Source organism: Solanum verrucosum, unplaced genomic scaffold (assembly GCF_900185275.1).
Source record: "Solanum verrucosum unplaced genomic scaffold, falcon-dt-bn FXZP01000060.1, whole genome shotgun sequence".
Taxonomy (NCBI): Eukaryota; Viridiplantae; Streptophyta; class Magnoliopsida; order Solanales; family Solanaceae; genus Solanum; species Solanum verrucosum.
In genome coordinates, this window is record NW_026020129.1 from 7,260,318 (window position 1) to 7,280,328 (window position 20,011).

At 34.7% G+C, this 20,011-nt stretch overlaps 4 protein-coding genes across 6 annotated transcripts; 2 read left to right on the forward strand and 2 right to left on the reverse strand.

The window, feature by feature from the left end:
* Positions 1 to 557: 557 nt before the first annotated feature.
* LOC125826633 (probable glycosyltransferase At5g03795) lies at positions 558 to 4,036 on the reverse strand. Its single transcript, XM_049505987.1, has 5 exons — positions 3,965 to 4,036; positions 2,543 to 3,133; positions 2,340 to 2,470; positions 1,868 to 2,216; positions 558 to 1,281 (listed from the first exon to the last, which is right to left on the reverse strand). Exons 2-5 carry the CDS (start codon positions 2,963 to 2,965, stop codon positions 592 to 594), a joined length of 1,593 nt encoding a protein of 530 aa, XP_049361944.1. The 5' UTR covers positions 2,966 to 3,133; positions 3,965 to 4,036; the 3' UTR covers positions 558 to 591.
* A 3,994-nt stretch (positions 4,037 to 8,030) lies between these two features.
* On the forward strand, positions 8,031 to 10,994 carry LOC125826642 (uncharacterized). Its single transcript, XM_049505997.1, has 7 exons — positions 8,031 to 8,285; positions 9,158 to 9,328; positions 9,635 to 9,799; positions 9,876 to 10,040; positions 10,130 to 10,264; positions 10,378 to 10,475; positions 10,561 to 10,994. Exons 1-7 carry the CDS (start codon positions 8,109 to 8,111, stop codon positions 10,775 to 10,777), a joined length of 1,128 nt encoding a protein of 375 aa, XP_049361954.1. The 5' UTR covers positions 8,031 to 8,108; the 3' UTR covers positions 10,778 to 10,994.
* A 742-nt stretch (positions 10,995 to 11,736) lies between these two features.
* Positions 11,737 to 15,408, reverse strand: LOC125826635 (FHA domain-containing protein At4g14490-like). Of its 2 annotated transcripts, none has more exons than XM_049505989.1 (2): positions 13,792 to 15,408; positions 11,737 to 12,263 (listed from the first exon to the last, which is right to left on the reverse strand). In XM_049505989.1, the coding sequence occupies exon 1, from the start codon at positions 15,320 to 15,322 to the stop codon at positions 13,808 to 13,810; it is 1,515 nt and encodes a 504-aa protein (XP_049361946.1). In that variant the 5' UTR covers positions 15,323 to 15,408; the 3' UTR covers positions 11,737 to 12,263; positions 13,792 to 13,807. The 2 variants fall into 2 exon arrangements, with proteins under 2 accessions (XP_049361946.1, XP_049361945.1); XM_049505988.1 differs by having other exon boundaries at positions 11,966 to 12,263; positions 13,779 to 15,408.
* A 1,045-nt stretch (positions 15,409 to 16,453) lies between these two features.
* On the forward strand, positions 16,454 to 17,823 carry LOC125826652 (uncharacterized). 2 transcript variants are annotated; one of them, XM_049506012.1, is made up of 3 exons: positions 16,454 to 16,606; positions 16,741 to 16,890; positions 17,541 to 17,823. In XM_049506012.1, exons 1-2 carry the CDS (start codon positions 16,601 to 16,603, stop codon positions 16,888 to 16,890), a joined length of 156 nt encoding a protein of 51 aa, XP_049361969.1. In that variant the 5' UTR covers positions 16,454 to 16,600; the 3' UTR covers positions 17,541 to 17,823. The 2 variants fall into 2 exon arrangements, with proteins under 2 accessions (XP_049361969.1, XP_049361967.1); XM_049506010.1 differs by having other exon boundaries at positions 16,741 to 16,886.
* Positions 17,824 to 20,011: the final 2,188 nt, after the last annotated feature.

The following is a 20,011-nucleotide window of genomic DNA, read 5'->3' on the forward strand; positions in this document are numbered from 1 at the left end:
CTTATTTTATGTGTTTTTAAATAAAAAAAAAAGAAGAAGCTTATAAGTTGTTTTGTCAACTTATTACTTATTGAATAATGTTAACAAGTTATATAATAATTGCTAGCTAAAAGATTTTAGGCCTTTAATTGAAATTTCGCTTTAGGCCTCCAAGTACGTTGAGCCGCCCCTGGTCTGAAAACATATTCAGCAATGTACATTCCTTTTCTATGTACACATTAACTCGTTTCTGTGAGCATCTTCTGGTTTAGACTGCGCGAAAATTCAACTTGCAGTGGAAAAAACTCGTGATGATAGTGAAAAACGTGTGAAATGCTGAAGGCCTGAGACAGTTATCCTTTCCCCTGCTGCTTAGTGTGCATTGCAGGATTCAGGACCTGTCAGCCTTGCAGACACGAACGGAGTGAAATAACCAATCGATGAAACCTCTGTCATCAGAAAAGAAATGTAGTTTATCAACAACTCTACATTCATTTGTATTCTTTTCTAGTGAAGTGGTAAAAGCTATGATCAGTACCTCATATCATCTCAAGCAAATGGTTCATGTTGCTGTAGGCGGGCAAGTTGAAAGCACGATGAACTCGAGTGGGGTTATGATATCTGTGATTCTTGAAACTGGTTGAGCCTTCTAGACCAAATGGAATGCAGAATCATATGGAAGAGATCAAATCTAAATGGCATTGCGTTCCAATGAAAATGCTTCTGCACCCTCTTGACGTTATTTTGCATCACCTGATAACGTCTTAAAGGTATACTTAACAAAATCTCCTTCAGCTTAGGAATATCTTCCTCAGAAACTATCAATGAGAAAGCACTCCAATCGAGCACTTCGTCAAATGGGAGGGCAAGATTATCAGCAATGATCACTGGTACACACTCGTAGTATATTGCCTCGACAATCCTTGGACTGTTCACTTCAAAACCCATTGGACAAAGACAGAACTTGCTTGATTTCATGTGGTCAGGATAAGACATTATTCTTGAGACTTTGGTAGGTAGAGGCCCGTAAATTTTCATGTCTTCATCTCGGTCACTCCAGTACTTGAGGAGTTTGGGACGGACTGGTCCGTGCATATTTCCAGCAAAAAAGGCGAGGATAGGGCGTTGTGACACTCTTTTTCCACCAACATTTACTAGAGGTTTACCGATATTTCTTATGGCGGTCTCCGGAAGGGAAACATCCTTTCCAGCTTTAAATATTCCTTCTGATATATCTGCATTGCAGAGAGCTTTTATAGTGTTTCGAATTAACTCCTCGTGATCCTTTAAAATGTAAGGCCCCTGAAAGAAAATTTATGTTGAAGATGTAAGATGGGGTCCAACACCGGGTAAACCATGTGAACTGGGATGGGTCTGACTCTGATACCATGTTGAAGTAAGTAACTATCTCATCTAAAAACTTAAACTTTAGGTTATTAAAAATCTTAGGGAGCATTCTTATAGATGCTCCCGCTCTACTTCAAGAAAGTCATGTTAAATTTTGAGACTGGTTTTTATCTTTATATAACATGCTTTTGCACTATTATATACCAGATTTCGTTGAGACAAGTCTGACTACCTAGTGTAATCCTACAAGTGATATCTGGGAGGGGAGAGTATACACAGAGCTTACCCCTACCTCGTGGAGGTAAGGAGGTCGTTTCTGAAGGATCCTCGACTCAAGTATAGCAAATCAAAGTAATTGATTGGGAAAAGGGAAAACTACAGTGAAGAAAACATGACAACTAACAAGGAAAACAGTACAGAACATTCAGAAAAGGAAGAATAACAACAACAAAATAGTCTGATAACTGAAACACAATAAACAACAGATGATAACAGATATCAAAAGCAAGAAACTGCATGAATAAAAGACGTGGATGCATACCCAATCATGGCAAGCAACTAGAAAGTGATCTGTTCCGTGTGTACGATTCCAGAAGGGATACTTTGCAGCTAGCATGTTCACATAGTCTCGTAGGAATTCTGACAACGGCCTAAGATTATGCGAGCCAGGCACATAAACTGCCATCTGCAACTGTCGTGAACTATATGGCAGATAGAATAGGTGAGCCTTCTCAGGGTCCCTAGTGACAAAGTAGGGATTTTCCTCCATCAATTTCATGAACCATCCCTCAGACGAATAAATTCCCAGAAGATGAGGTTCGTGGAAAATAGGCCTGTCTCCTTCTTTGTAAATGTAAACTTTGAGTAGAAGTTCCATCATCTCATAGCTCCTGGAATGTCAACCAAAATTTGTGTTTAAACAAAAAAAAATAATTGTGAAGTCTTCTTTACTTTCTTAAACTCCGTGTCAAGTCATAATAGGTCACTCAATTTGAAGCAGAGGGAGATCATACCTCTTAAAGTTGGAAATATTCCTAAAAAGAGGAGCAAACAAGTCTGGATCATCGGTGACTAAAGGAGCTTGCTCAATCTCCCTTCTAGCATATGCAAGTGCCTCATTTGGTGTCAACGACGCGATAAATCTCTGGAGATAACTATGTTAAAGAAGAACAAGATAGACAGAAAGAAATATGAATTCAATAATCACTTAACTTACTTGCAAGTGATCAGGCACAACAGGTGGAGGCGGATAAACAATCTTTTCTACTATACGTGCCTGCTTCTTGCGTCTCCTACGCCTCAGAAGTCTTGCTCGTCTTTCCATAACTCTCATTAATCGGTTTGCTCTGGCTGTAGAGTTGAGTGAAACAACCGCGGGCAAATGCTTACTCATTTTCAACTGGTTATCAGATGTTACTGAAAGTTCAAGTTCCCTCGATTTGTTTCCGTGATTTATTAGGCGTTGGTAAGATGAAACATCCAAGGGTGGAGAGCTAATCCATTCAGTTAAAGGATTAGGGAGGCTATAAATTTGAAAGACAACTCTAAACACTGTTAAAATAGTGCCTATAACAAAGAGTTTCTTCCAGTTAACTCTGAAGAACAGAACAACAATTATTCGCCGCAAGAATTTCCTCATCTCTTTTGGCAAATATAGTACTCCTTAGTCCTCCCTATACTACAAAAATCCAACTTTGGTAATGAAATGATATGTACATTGACGATGAACATCGGATTTCAATTCATTTGGAAGCCTAAAACAGCCACCCCATACCTCCAACATGTTCTTCAGCTCAAAGTTGAAGATCTAACAAAACAAGAGGATAAAGAAACCATTAAGTTTATTCTAACATGTAGGGTTATGATACAACATCAACATATCCAGTGAAATCCCACAGTGGGTTCTGGGGAGGGTAGAGTGTACGCAGACCTTACCACTACCTCGTGGAGGTAGAGAGGCTGTTTTACGAAAGACCATCAACTCAAGAGCAACAAATCCAAGTACAAAGAAGAAGAAAACATAGCAACTAACAAAGGAAGCAGTGCAAAGCAACATGTAGAGTTATGATACTACATAAAAAAAAAGAAGGCAATACTATGTATCCAACCATGGACACAAAAGATAATGTTGTATTCAGGTTAGCTTGTTCCCACCTCAACTATTCCACGTGATATATTATTACCTCTCACCAACACATATACCGAGTAACTCACCAACAAAATTTATCATGTGGAAAACCCTCTCAAACCCAAAACACCAGAAGAGAAACTAGGATTTCAACTTTATGAGTTCTGAATTTTAATAATGACAATTTTAAGTGATAATAATCGGATTTTCTAAATTTAATATTTATACATATTTAATTAATTTATTCGAGCAAAATCAATTAGGTTCAGCTGAACCTGCATGCAGGCTACTAGCTCCGCCCCGAAAAACACCACACCCCACCTCACAAAATTTGACAAGCATTTACATTTTGACAATAAAGCAACCAAATTGTTATTGAATATTGACATCAATTTTAAAGATTTAGTATGGATATTTTCAATGTAAGAAATGATCACAAACTAATTAAACAATATGTAAAAATAAAGTTGTTGCACATTATAATAAAACATATCCATGTATACTTGATACCTTTAGTGTACAAAGATCAAATGGAGGTCAGCAATACGACGTCGGAGAGCTGGAGAAATAGAGAGAAGGAAAGTAGAAATTGAAGAAGAAAAAATGGAGATTTGGAAAGTTGAGAAGGAGAATTAAAATAGCGAAATTGGCGCTAACTGTTTTCATATTTATTGGTCTATTCTTCGACACTTCCTTTCCTTTCAACTGCTCTTGTTTAATCCAATTTACGTGTGTCAGTGTTTGACTTGGCATAAAGTTTTTTTTTTTTTTTGGAATCTCAAATTTGATATTTTATTTTTCGAGTTCCATATTTAAGTTTTTATCTAAACTATCAACAAATATTTATCGAAATATAAATTATCAGTTGTTTGAGTTTTACATGAAATTTTCAGGTAGAAAAAATGAACAACTAATAAATCACAAATCTATTTTACCCTTATAAACTATTTATTGAAATTAATCTATTTTTTTACTTCTTTTCTTTTACCTTCATGTTTTTAGTTTATTTCATTTTTTTAACTTTAAGAAATATTTTTATCTTCTATATTTCTATACTGACGTGTGGAATTCAAATTCTATACGTTATGACTTGTGATGAATATAATTACACTTTCAACTTTTCTCTAGTCTTGTTTCTATAGAAATCTTTTGAATTAAGCCACACCACATATTCCTTTTCATTTGAAGAAAACAGACAAAGAAAATTGATATGATTCTTTATTTTTTAGGCATCCAAATCTATCCTCTTTTTAAGGAAAAAAAGAAGTTTACCAAGCATGGCTTGCTAGCTTATTGTATAAATTTTTTAAAAAGATGAAGAAGAATAATATCATTTTTTTTAACTTTTGGTTTAAATAGAAATAAACCTCGTGTGTCCCTTTTTTATTTGTCCAATTTTGACTTTTTACTTGTCATATTTGACAAATTAAAAAAAGTAAAATATTTTTTTACCTATTATACCGTCAATTTATTTAGAAAGTTAATGTTTTGAAAAAGGTACAATCTCTTTACTGAGTAAGTTGATTTTGGAATTATATCAATGAATAAAAGTAATATGGTAAGCTCACTATATCAATTGTTATTTGTTTAATAGGCGTGCGAAGTAAAAAAAAAAAAGGATATGTAAATAGGGACAGAGGTAATATCAATCCTACATTTATTGATTAAGTATGAATACATGATATAAATAGGGAAAATGGTCTGAAATATATCCGAACTTTGACCAAAATTGTTGTTATGATACCGAACTTTGGAAATGACCGTTTACCCCTCTGCACTATTTAATAGTGTATTTTAAAGGTATATATGTGCCTACGTGGACATAAAAAATATTGTATCATTATAAATAGTAATGTGTCCACGTGGGCACATATATACCTTTAAAATACACTATTAAATCGTGCAGGGGTGGAAGGTCCTCCATAAAATTTGATATCGTAACAGCAATTTCAGTCAAAGTTAGAGTATTTTTCAGACCCTTTTCCCATATAAATACTCCCTCTATTTTATATTGCTTGATTCCTATTGATTTGACAGACTCTTTTAGAAAGCTTAGATGTGTATGTGTATTTTTACTAAAATAATCTTATTAATGATGCTTAGGAACACCAAATTTGACTAGTACTTATTTAATACTTATTAAACATAGTATGTAAAAAGAAAAAAAAATCTCTTTTGAGTCATTAAAATGGACAAGTAAAATGAAATATCTATTTTTGATATAAAATGAAATAGTGAGAGCAATCAAATTCTTTTTTAATTTACTAAAATGAACAAGTAAAAATAAAATATTTATTTTTGATACTGGAGTCAAATAAAATGAAACGGACGGACTTAGAACATTTTTACTCTATTTTTCTGCTTTTTATTCTCTTTTTCTTTCGTTTTTCCCTTCCTAGTTTTCAAACAAAAATACAAAAAAATCAGTTTCCAGGAAATCCGTGAAGTAAAAGCCCAATGAATAAGGAAAAAATAGAAGAAAAAAAATTAGACTTTTTTTTTCTGCCTCTATTGTATTTGGTCGTTTTTGTGTGTCACTATTGAATATAGACGTAAAAGAGGCTAAGTACTTAGACAAGTTGTACCTATAATAGTACATTTGAATAATATCTTTAATTTTATATTCCAAAAAAAGAAAGAAAAAAGGTGCAGAGATTCCATCAACAAAAGGATATTCTAAAAAGTATTTAATACGTAACATTTATTGAACTTTGAAAAGAATTGCAACTTGCAAGAACAAGATAAATAATAAATTATGAGATTTTTCCATATTTATAAAAAAATTATGATAGGGCAATCTGATTATGCTCGTAAAGATGTGGGAATGAAATATGGAGGAGGTATTTTTCTATACATTGCTCTGTTCAAAATTTTACGGATTCATTATTCAAATTTTCATTTAGCTTGTAATCGCTTCTTAGCCTGATAAAATTTGAATGGTGTTGAAATGTGTCACTTACGAAGTATATATGTTTCTTACTAAAGAAGACTCAATTTTAAGACTTAAACCTAAAATATAAAGAAAATAAAAGAAAAAAATGGGAGAAGGGAGACGAGGTGAATTTTAAATTTGAAGTTTATAAATTCATTAAACAATCTAAGTTAATATATAAAATATTTAATTGTACGATTTATCTTTCAATTGGGTTGATCTTTGAATTTTGTCCTTAGGAATTGAAATTATGCCGCTAGGCATAAGATTTTTAAAGGCACATGGCAATTAGCATAACTTACAGAATATTATAATATAAAAATATAAATTTATGCCTCATAAATTTTTAGCCTTGAGAGACAAAAATTAAAGATCCACATAAAATGTAGAAATGGAAATGAACCATTAATATACAACAATTAAAATCACAATTAAACACTTGTAAATATTTGATAAAACTATTTCTCTTAATATCTAACAAAAACTATTAAATTCATATGATAGTTTTTCATATACATAAAATAAAATAGAAAGCGAAAAAACGAATTAATTTTTACCCAATTGATAAGTTAGGTACTTATTAATTCTTGAAGCAGGTCTTTATCGAGAGTGACACATATCCACGACTGCATCCAATATATTAGTCCATGCACTTATATCCAAAACGACCAATGTCCAAGAATTATATTATTATATAAAATAAATAGGATAAGATTTCTATTGGGATATTAATATATTGACTTCAATAATAGTAGGATCCCATCATGAGTAATTTAAAAAAATATATCATATGTGAACAATATTTTTTATTAAGAAATTTAAATTTACAGTATGCAGTCGGAGTTACTTATGGAGTTATCTGGCACAATAGTGCATGCATCATCGTTATAAACATCGAGTATAAATAAATTTTTTTGTTGCACATAATGATCGGTATTGCCTAAAAAGGAAGTCGATTTGCATTAAAAATTTACTTTTTTTGTGTTCTATATTAGTCGATCATCTTATTAAATAGTTGTTCTATATTAGTTGTCCACCTCACTAAATCAAAAAGATATTAATTAAATTTTCATATATTATCAGTGCAATTAATATTTTTTTAAAAGTGTTCACATTTATTTGTAAAATTCCTAGAAGATTTTTAAGGGGTGAATCAGTAAAATCATCTTTTTATTTATGATTTTTTAATATGCGTATAAAAAGGAAAGTGATCAACTAATATAAGACAGAGAAGGTAAACATCTTTTTATCATCCACGCTGGAACTATAATATTAAGTACAAATTGTGATAAAGCAAATACTTTTAAATTATTTTTTTTCTTGACTTCTATATTGAAAATTAATATTATTTTACTTGTCTATTTTAATAAACTAATATAAATTCCGTAAACTTCAAATTCTGACTCGAGATCTCACGGCCCTACATATACTTAGTCGCGCAGCCGCTCAAATAATAATATTCACATACCCATAATTCCTCTTTATTTTTCTTGCTAACTTCTAAAACCTTCTGCACAATCATTATTTCATTTATTATTTTTTTCCTTTTTATCAAGAAAATATACTAATTGCTAATAATATAATGCCAAATGGCCAACATCTTATTTTAGCTACATTGAAATCAAATACTATATAAATAGAGTCCCTCTTATAGATTTGTGGAGACATTGCTGCTCTGTTTATTTTATTTTTTCTCAAAAAAAAAAAAGTGATTTTTCAGCCATGGTAGCAATAGTGAAATATGGAATAATTGGTGTTGGTATGATGGGAAGAGAACATTTAATCAATCTTTATCATCTTAAATCTGAAGGAGTTTCTGTTGTTGCCATTGCTGATCCACATCTTCCTTCACAAAAATATGCACAAAAATTAGCAGATTCATTTGATTGGCCTCTCCAGGTATGAATTATATCACTTGTCACATTTATGGTTTTCTTAGTTTATGTGGTCTTCGAGTCAGCTTGCATTATGTATACGAGATTCCTCATGTTATTCTGCCCTCCAAGGCAGGACCGGAACCATTGTATTTAATATGTATGAGAAGAAGTCATTTGCATTTTTTCCTATGTGATTTGTGACTATTGAATAGGAGCGGGGTTTTACTGTTAAGCAACCAAAAGATAGCCGTTGCGGATTTGAACTCTATTTCCCATGATTTCTGCCAAGTTCATTATTGTTACACTATTAGCATAACATGTCTAGATACAGTGAATGCTCTGGCTTTTGAATTTTTACTAAGGGGTAGTTTGGTAATTAACCCGTAAGATAAAGTGAAATATTTGAAATTAAATTTATATTATATTTGATTGACAACCTAGTATAAATCTAATCTCAAAATTTAATAAGTACCGGATATCTTACCTTATCCTATCAAACTAAAAATTATTTTATTTTATCCCATAGGATAAATTAATACTAATTCGGGGATAATTTATTCTTCGTACCAAATAACTCCTAAAAAGTTTGGAAGTATAAAAGGGAACTGTTACATTTTGTTTTAAGGGTTCTGTTACATTGTTAACTGTATGATGTTTTAATAATCTCCACTGTCTTTTGTAACTTTTACAGTTTGTTTAATGGAAGTTTTGAATGGTTAAAAATGCTTATTTTGGAGAATGGACGGGGCAGTACTAGGGGTGGGCATGGTGGTACAGTATTTGAAAGTTTTGATACCATAATTTCGATATTCGGTTCTTAAAACATCTCAAACTGTTATGGAATTATAAAAATTTGTTACTGTTTTATGAATATTCCTTGTTTTTTGCATAAAGGTTTATGCAGGGCACAAACAGTTGTTAGAAAGTGGGCTATGTGATGTGGTGGTAGTTTCAACTCCAAACATGACTCACTATGAAATTCTCATGGATATCATCAATCACCCAAAACCCCATCATGTTTTGGTGGAGAAGCCTTTGTGCACAAATGTTTCGGACTGCAAAAAGGTCAGTAGCGGAATCAAGATTTTCACTAACAGGTTCAAAATATGAAGAAGTAAACACACGAGTCAGTATCTACTATGAACGCATAAAAAATAATTTTAACCATGTATAAACATTGTAATTTTCAGCCGAAGGGGATTCAGATGATGAACCTCTTGGTCCTACCTGGCTCTGCCTCTGCTCAGGGCAGAGGTAGAGCTCAAATATGTGTTTGGCCATTCAAACACTGTATTTGTGTTAAGAAATTCGTTATTTATGTACGCATGTTAAATTTAGAACTCAATTATTATCACTTGAACTCAAAATCAGGTCATAAATGCTGCCAAAACGAGATCCGATATGCTGGTACAAGTTGGGCTAGAGTACAGATACATGCCTCCTGTTGCTAAACTGATAGACATAGTTAAAGAAGGAGCTTTAGGACAAGTGAAGATGGTTTCAATTCGAGAACATCGATTTCCATTTCTTGTTAAGGTAATTCATAATTGAGTGAAACAAATTTTGTTTCCATCCTAGTCAGAAATGCTAATGCCTTATGCTTCTTATACAGGTCGATAATTGGAATCGTTTCAACTGCAACACTGGAGGTACTCTGGTGGAGAAATGCTGTCATTTCTTTGATCTCATGAGGCTTTTCATTGGAGCTAATCCTGTTCGTGTTATGGCTTCTGGAGCAATGGATTTGAATCACAAAGATGAAGTGTATGATGGACGGGTAACTTAATTTCTGTAGCTGCAGAAGCTGAATTGGATATAAACTGCTTGTGTATCATGGTTTTAACTGCTTCTCTTTTCGATATTCAGGTGCCTGATATAATTGACAATGCGTATGTAATTGTGGAATTCGACAATGGTTGTCGTGGTATGCTTGATTTATGTATGTTTGCTGAAGGAAGTAAAAATGAACAAGAAATATCTGTAGTAGGTGATACTGGAAAGGTAAATCTCCCGCTTATAAGTATCTATCAACTTGCTATTATACCTGAGTTACTAGTTCACGTGAACACAGTAGCGTTGCTCTCCTTTGATGTTCTTTATCACACTTTTAACAGGGCGAAGCCCTTGTGCCTGAGAGCATTGTGCGTTGGGGCACACGAGCTGAAGGAAGAAACGGTGTACAGACATTGCTAGCTGAAGATAAGCGAATAAAGTAATTCATTTGCTTTATCTTGAGCTACTGAGTCTGTAATATCGCGATGATTTCTTGATGTCATTGATCAATTTTTATTTGACAGATATGATGGGCTACATCATGGTTCAAGCTACTTGGAGCACCTCCAGTTTTTGTCAGCAGTAAGAGCAAAAGGAGAACAAGCTCCTGCTGTTGATTTACATGATGGATTGGTTTCAGTAGCCATTGGAGTTGCTGCACAGCTTTCGATTCAGAAAGGACGATCTGTTACGATTGAGGAAGTCATGCATGAACAGCTTCTTCAATCCACCAAGTCTTGATTTTCAGCCTTTATAATTAGAAAACATGTAGTAGTAGCAACACAAATAACAAGGGTCTCCAGATCTTGAAATACTCTTAGTTGTCTAGTATTCATCATACTATTATTGAAGAAATCATTTCACAAAGTAGAGAGACTTTAAATGCACCCTGATGCATTTGATCAATCTGGTAGCCAATGAATAAGTTAATGAAGCAAGTGGTGGGAGGGTTTATGATCGTTTTAGTTTTTTGATAAACGTCCGTGTACCTCGACTAATTTTATGGGTACCTTTGCTACCTTCCATTTGCGCAGGCACTAGGTAACTCTATCCAGAAAGTCTTGGACAGACGGATAGAAATCACCTAGTAATTTTTTTGCCTCCTCCGCTGGGATTTGAACTGAGACCTCATCATTCTCAACCCATTTGATTGACCATTAGGTCACACCCTTGAGTAGAGTCTGTTCGTTTTGCTTCTTTTTTTTTTGTTTCCCATCCGGTGTCCGGTACCTACATTGGAGCCCGACTAAATCCAGATTCGCACCCGGAAAATCCCACATTGGGGTAAAGCGCTCCCTAACAAAGGCGACTTTGTACCCAAGGGGACTCAAACCCGAGACCTCTTGGTTAAGGATAGAGGAGTACTTACCACTCCGCCACAACAATAGGCGTCTGTGATATGCTTTTGTCATGTTCCATTCACATGTATATGGTTAATCTTACAAGTGTGCGCAAAGTTGTGCCCAACTAAAGCAGTAGAAATTATTTAAGAAAGCTGATAAAACTCGAAACTGCATTATCAACACTGAAGATAAATCTTCTTAGAACGAGTGGTATGCCCAACTAAAAACACTCAAGCATTAATAGTTATGTTACAAACTGCAGCTCAATGTCGAAGTTGAGAAATATGCAACAAAGACTAAAATCAAGGTCAGCCTAACTAATATTAGTATCAGAAGCCTTAGCCTAGGTGTACTTTCATCTGCCAGAGCATGCACAAATATAACATTCTGCTCCCTTCACTTTGTAGGACAAACTTCATTCTTTAGGCATAACGAGCTTGCTCCTCACGGCTGCCAATTTCTCTTTGATATTGAATATCATCTGTTAAATCAGCTTCTAACCTTTACGTTGTTGAATCTCAGGCTCCGTCCAATGGAAACTTTTTGTCCTAAAGAGATCCTCTTCTGCATGACATCCGTTCATTGAGGAAAGTGATTTCACTTGATCATAATTATGTGGAACATCCTAATTTAGAGCGAATATTATCCTGTAGAATTAATAGTGGCACTTTTTCTTTAATAAACCACAGAACTGTACGAACAGCGAATGCTACTTCCACAAGGATCAATAGCCAGACAAAAAGCAAAAAGAAGCTCGAACCCCAACTGAATATGTTAACAGATGCCTACTGTAGTCTGAATCTCAGATACTTAGTCTAAAAAGGGTACTTTATCCTCAGAGGATGCCACCAATCTCAGTTGTTTGTGTCAACACGACCTCTTTTCTGGAAATAGCAAAGAAAACCTACAGTTTCAGGGAACAAACTGATATATAAATGGTATGGGTACTAGAAAATAGAACTTCACAACATGTAATACTAATCTGGAATGCATGTAAGAGAAGTAGAGAAAGAAGGAGAAACAGAGATATTAACTAGTGGTAGCTAATAAGATAATCCATTTTTTATTCGGTAAATGATATTATTAACAATGGGAATGAAATCTCCCGTATAGCCATATACAAGAGGTAAACCAAAAAGTAGAGAATCTACATCAAATCATGATTCTCACTCATTCTCTACAAAAGACATCCAATCTATACATGAAGGAATTTACCAAAAAGCAATCAAAGAAAAAAGGTTATTTCTTAAATGTGCAAACTCATTTTCGATTCCTTCAAAAGCTCTCCTATTTCTCTCTTTCCATACAACCCACCATAAGAGCTAATGGGGCAACCCTCCATGTAAAATAATCTGTCACGGTATCTTTCATGCATTAAAAGATGTAGCAAACAGAAAACCTGATGTATCTTTTCTTTTTTCATTTTTTGACTAATGGTGGTGTCCAGCCAGCTTGCGCGATCTTACCAATCTTGATTGATGTATCCTTCTACAGCCTATCATTAGAAACTCCCCGCCATAATTCTTGACCATATAATATTTTACTTAAGCTTACAGTATGGAAGTAAAACCTATTCCGCAATCTAGTCCTGAAAGTAAAAACTAATACTTATGCAGTTACTGCAGGTGCTAATGCAACAACCCATAACTAGGGAATTTTATCTTCAGAGGATGCCCCCTTTATCAGTTGTTTGAGTCAACAACCCAATTTTTCTTGACATAGCAATAAAAGCCTACAGTTCCAGAGAACAAACTATATGATAAATGGCTGGTACATAAACTAAATGACAGGCATACATAAATGCAGCAAACAACAATCTCAATGTATCCTTCTAAAGCTCTTATCTAGAAATTTCTGCTAAAGTCTTGACCATATAATATACTTAAGCTTATTGTATAGTAGTAAAACATGTTCCACACTTCCACTTCCACCATCTAGTCTGAATGTTACAACTAATATGCAGTTACTAACTGCAAATGCTAATGCCTGTCTATTCTGTATTATATTAGAATTGGAAATAACAGGTCAGTATCCCACTTTTGGTTCCCCACAAGACATTGTTTTGAACTTTTGTGGTCTACCAAACTGTATTAATATAACTCCAGTGATAAGTATCCTTGCTTTAGACTTGAGAAGTCATTGAGCATCGGACTAAATCTCTGGACATTGGGCATATATATGAATCAGATTCATCACTGACAATCTAACATTACAGAATAAGTGTTCTGTTATCAACATCTTAGATTATTTCAACTAAATGAGAATCTTTCAGTTGTCGTATGTAAACAAGGGCCCACTGTACACAGATACAATAGAGTAGCATTTATTCAAATAAGAAGCTCAAGTATGTCTAAAAAATGAGTAACCCTGATACAAAAAGCAATGCAAAAGAAAACTACCTAAGAATGTAACCTCATACTGAGTCAGTCTAACCCTTCGATATTCCATTACAATCCTTTGCATTCTTCTGCTGCAACATGAACTCCTGATATTTCTCTGTTTTCTGTTTCATACCTAAAATCATCTCCTTAGTCGCATCAATTATTTGTTTTGGCAAATAAATCTCCAAATAATCCAACCACTCTCCAAGTGTCATTTTCTCTAAATCCACCTCCTCCTCCATTTGGACTTCACTCATGTTTGCGGCAACATTACTACCTAACCCCTCGCAACCATCCCTTCGAAGTTCTGCTTCAACCACCTCGGGCATATTTCTTTCTACTCCCACATTGGCATTGCTCTCAACAGCTTCTTCACAATCTTTTTGGTCTCTTTCCAACTTCTCCATCACCTCATCTTCCTCCGAGTGCACTATTCTTGCAGTGCTTCCCTTCCCCTTCCCAAGTTGCTTCAATTCCATGTCTACATTTGCTTTTTGATGGAGATTTTCCACGTCTTCCTCCTTCCTTGAACCCCTAGTCCTCCTTGAACACACTTTCTTCTCTTTATCTACATCAATTGCTACAGAATTCGTAGCTTCCTCCACACTATCCATCCATTTAACATTCTGTGCTTTCTTAGAACCCCTAGTCCTCCTAGGACTCGGTTTCCTCTCTCTATCTCCACCAGCTATAGCAAGACTGTCAGTTTCCTCAGCATCATTCCCCATTTTCCTATAACCCCTAGTCCTCCTCGGACTAGGTTTCCTCTGTAGCTCTGCTTCAACTACAGCAAGACTTTCAGTTTCCTCCACAGCATCATCCCCGTCTTTAACACTGTCAGCTTTCTTAGAACCCCTAGGCCTCCCCGCACACCATTTAGTCTCCCTTTCAACATCAACTAAATCAATATTCTCAGCTTCCTTCACACTATCAACCCCAGTTTTCACACTCTCCACTTTCCTAGAACCCCGAGTCCTCCTCGGTTTCCCTTTCCTCTCGTTCTCAGCTTCAATTGCAGTAAAGTTCTCAACTTCCTCTACATTTCCAGCTTCATTTTTCACATTCTTAGAACTCCTCGTCGCTCTTTTGGAACCCACACCCACATTTCCTATTCCCCCATTTCCAAGCCCTAATTCGCGATTTTCATCAATCACCCCCAATCCCTTAACACGCCTCGTGTTCCGTCGGGTATTTTTACCCTTAGCCTCGATTTCATCCACCGGATGAACTTCCATTGCTTCAATTTTGACCTTAATGGACGTTTCTTCGCCAATTTTTATAATATCGCCGTCGGTAAGTTTAGTGGGTCGAGATGGGTCAATTGCAATAGTGTTGAGAAACGTACCGTTAGATGATCCGAGGTCATTGATAACCCAGAACCCGGATTCAAACTGAATACGGAGGTGTTTAGAAGAGATGCCTTCGTCTTTGATAGGAAGTGTGTTGCCACGGACACCCCGACCAATCTGGATCTTTGAACCGGGTTTATACACCAGATTTTGACCCGAAAGAGGACCTTTCTCCATAATTAAGTGTAGCAGTGTCCCTTCTGGTACTTCCATTTCTGTGCTACGGGCGAATTGGAGGTGGGAGGAAGGGAAGAAGAGAGCTTGATAGTTTGTTGCAGAACTGAAGGATTTCAAATTCTGCTTTAAGAGGGAAATAAAATATTGGGATGAAAATGAAAAGAAAATGAATTGGGGGTGAAAAAGAGAAGTATACCCCTAACAAACGTAGTCTTTTTGGAACTTTCACCGCCAATGGATGTGGTGCAGTTAGGTTGTGTATCGACCCATTCGCTTATTGGTTGTCGGTTTTTATTATACTAAACCAATATAGAGTTATTAAGATATCAGTTTATTGATTATTGATTTATTGACGTTATCAGTTCAGTTATCGATTTAATCGTTAAGATTTCACCTACAAAAGAATTATTAAAGATCACTTAAAAACAAGATGATAAACCAAATGAATCATGCACATGTTGAAGATTGCATCTTTCTCAAAAGCATACACTAACGCCTTGTAGAATAACCGAAAGTTTGAGACAATTAGAAATGAAATTATAAAACTAAATCCTGACTTTATATACCGAATGATATAAATATAGTTTTTTAATTTACTATCGATTAATCTATTAAAAAAAAACCTCAAACCATGAGAAATCGATAACTCAATATAAATAAATTAAAACTGTTTACCGAAATTGCTAAATCAATAACCATTATCAATAATACAAAAACTTGTTTTGGTTCAAATTATTGAGTTCAATTCATTTTGAACAACCTTAGGTGTAATGGAGAGAGTTATTTCTTCCATAATTAGATCTGGGGTTCAAACTCTAGCCTCTATGTATGAAAAATCATTGATATAGAGTGCTTTCCCAGAATGAGACCCTACGCGACACAAATTCAAATTAATTAAACTTCAATGCTGATAGTAAACACCAAGTGAAAAAACAAAAATCAAAATAAAATAAAAATTGAACTTTCATATCACTCTCAAATTTCCAAATATTGTGCTCTCAACGTCAACTTTTAATACCTTATTTTTAAATTTATAACTAAATAATATCGATGTCTATCTGAAAAATACAATTCAAATTATCATTTAAAATCTGGATGGATCTTAAAAATTTTAAAAGTTAGGAGACCAACTTGATACTTGAAAATCATATAGGTTTAAAACTCTCATTATGACAAAACATAGGGGCAAGAAGTGTAATTAACGCAAAAAGAGATAAAAGGGCAAAATTTTCTCCAGATCAAATCTTCAGTAGTCTAGAACCTCTACAGAAGTTCGATCTGATCGTATTTTTGCTGCATAAACCCCAATCAACAATGCCCGTAAGTACATTTTTTCCGATTCTGCTTTCTCAATTCTGTGTTTTGATCCGATTAGTAAATGTATGGAACAATTTGAAGCTATGATTTTGAAATGTGTTGATGATTGATTGTTTCTGTGATTGAATTTTGTGCAGATGACAGTGATAGAAGTGGCAGCGCCGAGCCCAATGAGGTACATGATGGGAGCAGCTGTAATGATGATCGGTGTTGTATTGCCTCTTGCTTATATGATGTTTAGGAACAAGCGTGTTCCTTCCTCTTCTTCTTACTCTAAACAGACGTAGGTATCTGCCTTTCTCTTTTCCTTTACAGTGATTTATTAATTATTTATTTCTGATAATCATCACGAGTTGAGTTTAATTGGAGGAGAAGTGAGGATTCATTCCGACTTGTTTGGGACTGAGGCGTAGTTGTTGTTGTTTTTAATCTGAGTTTCTAGTTTCTCATTGTTTTTAGTGTTTTTAATTAAGCACATAAATGGAACTTGTATATAGATGAATCACATTATATGGTGTGTGCACTTAAAATTCTCCATGATTTAGAGAAGTGCCCAAGGTGTGGTCAATGAAGTGGTTGAGAATCATGAGATCTCAGGTTAGAGACAAAAGCTCAAGGCAATTCTTCCCATCTGTACTAGCGTTAGTGTTGCTGGTGGGAGGTGGCAGGACTAGTCAAGGCTAGCTAAAGCTGGCCCAGACACCACATCATAAAAAAAGGAGAAGAAGACAGTCTATAATCTGAAAGTTAGATGGACCTGAGTTTAGAGAATTTATATGATCTACCTGATTAGTTTGCAATTGACGTAGAGTTAATTGATTGAAACGATTGGTTTAATCAATGTGAGGGAAATATTTGTTCTTTAATGATGTTTGTTTGGATTATATGGTGTTTCAATTGGCTGATGCTTAGATGAAATTATGGTTTTTATTTTCAGGAATAAGGTTCTTATATAGATTATGGAGGCATACTCAGAATGAGCTTTTGGAAAAGAGAAACAAGGAGAAGAGCAGAGGTGGCAACTCAGCAATTGTTGTAAATGCATTAACTTTCTTATTTGGATTGAGATCTCTTGAACTATATTGTTAATTTTTACTAAACTTTAGGATTTTTGATTCCCAGAGATTAGACCGTGCTCTCCTTTCAAGGATATAGTTTAGCTTGGTAATCACAAGTTGAATAGAAAGAAAACCCACTACCGCTGTATTATTATTATTATTATTATTTCATATATGGTTGATTTTTTTTCTTGAATTTCCTTGCCTAGAATGCAAGCTATGTTGTCAGCAATCTGTTGACTCTTGTTGTGCTTATGTAGAAGTATATTTGTTGATCAAATAGTACGGTATAAGCTTGCACTGATATATTTCATGAGAATTATTGTTTTTCTTGATGTGGCTGTATGATCAAGAGGATGCAGACATGCCCAAGTTGTGGGATGTGGATTAATTAGAATTGATGTGGTACTGACAAATTGCAGTAAATATTTTCATGTCTTGTCTCTTTTTCAATATTTAGCATCTGTGTTTTCTTGATTGTTCTTTTTGAGCAGAAGACTTCATTTGGCAGCGTGATCTGCATCTTGGGAAATGCGTTTCTAACTAATGGGACTTATGGTGTAGACTCGATTTCTAATTCACTTCGCTTTACTGATAAGTGGTTCGTGGATCTTGTGATTCTGACGATTTCTATGAATTGGATTTACAGCATAGGTCTCATAGCCAATTTACTTAGCTTTGCTAATATTTTCGTCGTTCATCGTGTTATTGTGATGTTTTTTTAGCTTCAAGAAGGGTTATTAGCTGTGTTGATAGGTTCCTATCCTTCCTCATCTCCCACGTGAGGATGATACTGCAATTGGGTTTACTTTCCACAGAACTTTTTCTTTTACCACCAACCTTGAGTAATCACAATAATAGATTACCAAGTCTTTTGGGTACAATTGCTAGGAAGAAGTATGGTTGACATTGTACTTGGTGTTTCACTAGTCATGTTACTGTTAATGAAATGTTGTAGTTTCTTAAATGAGCTGGTAAAACTTTTATTGAACTGTAGTTTCCTTAGGATAGAAGTTCATAATTCTGATAACTAGTTCATTACTTTCCTTAATAGAAAAACAAACAAAATAGTTCATTACTTTGTTGCTTAAATTGCTATCTTCAATACAAGAGATGGATTTTTACAGTTTGTTCCCAAGTGATTATGTTCCTGGGGAACGTCTCCTTCTGATTGGTTGTACTAGCAATTCCTCAGGAGTTTTTGTAGGTATTGAACATCTTCTCTAGAGAAATCACTATTTATTATGCCCCTATATGAGCCCGCCAACATTGTGACTTAGCCAACCACCTCAGATCCTGCGATTACAACTAAGCACATGGTGGTGGGCAAGTCAGTTTCTACGCCCTATGGTATCAAAAGAACTCAAGATTGTGCGCATGAAACCAATTACTTTCTCCAGGCTTAATCTGATGAAGCTAACTGCTATAGTGTAGATGTGCTTCTGTGCTGGTGTCATGTTGTAACTTGTTGATAGATAATAATTTGTTCATCTTTGTCAAAAAGGTAAACATATTTGGCTTGAAAAGGCGAGGAGTGGATAGGACATGTCTATTGTTCATGTCTTGTGTATTACATATTTACATTTAGTGCCTCTTTTAGTCCATGCATGACTTTGAACTCACTAATGGAGCAACTACTAACTAGATAAGCAAGAATATCTTGTTAGAATCGATGTGGTACTGACAAATTGCAGTTAATTTTTCCATGCCGTCTCTTTTTCATAACTTAGCATCTGTAGTATCTTGATTCTTCTTTTTGAACAGTAGACTTCATTAGGCACTGTGATCTGTGTCCTGGGCAATGCATTATTAACTAATGAGATTTATGGTATATACTTGATTGCTTATTCACTTAGCTTTATTGGTAGGTGTGTGTCCTCTTGTGATTCTGTTGATTTCTAACAAATAGGATTTACAGCATTTGTCTCGTAGCTAAATTTACTACTTTTGCTGATTTTTTCCTCGTTCCTCATGTAATAGTATATATTTTGATTTCAAGACGGATTGTTCGCTGTGCTTACCGGCTCCTCATTTCCCAATGTGATTGTGATGATATTGTAATTGGGTTCAGTTTCCCCAAAATTTATGGTTTACCTAAACATTTGAGTAATTGTTATAGATATAGTTGCTAGGAACAAGTGTTATCGAAATTGTGCTTGGTGAACAAAAAGTTGTATTTTGAACTGGTAAAACTGTAGGTAGTATCTTTAAGAAAGAAGGTCATAACCTTTATAACTAGTTCATTATGTTAGTTGCTTAAATTTGCTCTTTGGTAATCAAATTACTATTTCTTGAGAGATACAAGAAATGCAGCACCTCTACATGCTTCTTTTGAAAATGATAAAGAATC

Excerpts from the sequence above, each read along its gene's own strand:
- LOC125826633 (XM_049505987.1), bottom strand. The coding sequence starts at position 2,965 with ATGAGGAAATTCTTGCGGCGAATAATTGTTGTTCTGTTCTTCAGAGTT. Across the intron at positions 2,217-2,339 it reads AATATTTCCAACTTTAAGAG|GAGCTATGAGATGATGGAAC; the intron begins GTATGATCTCCC and ends TTGACATTCCAG. Across the intron at positions 1,282-1,867 it reads TAGTTGCTTGCCATGATTGG|GGGCCTTACATTTTAAAGGA; the intron begins GTATGCATCCAC and ends ATTTTCTTTCAG.
- LOC125826642 (XM_049505997.1), top strand. The coding sequence starts at position 8,109 with ATGGTAGCAATAGTGAAATATGGAATAATTGGTGTTGGTATGATGGGA. Across the intron at positions 8,286-9,157 it reads CATTTGATTGGCCTCTCCAG|GTTTATGCAGGGCACAAACA; the intron begins GTATGAATTATA and ends TTTTGCATAAAG. Across the intron at positions 10,265-10,377 it reads TAGTAGGTGATACTGGAAAG|GGCGAAGCCCTTGTGCCTGA; the intron begins GTAAATCTCCCG and ends CACTTTTAACAG.
- LOC125826635 (XM_049505989.1), bottom strand. The coding sequence starts at position 15,322 with ATGGAAGTACCAGAAGGGACACTGCTACACTTAATTATGGAGAAAGGT.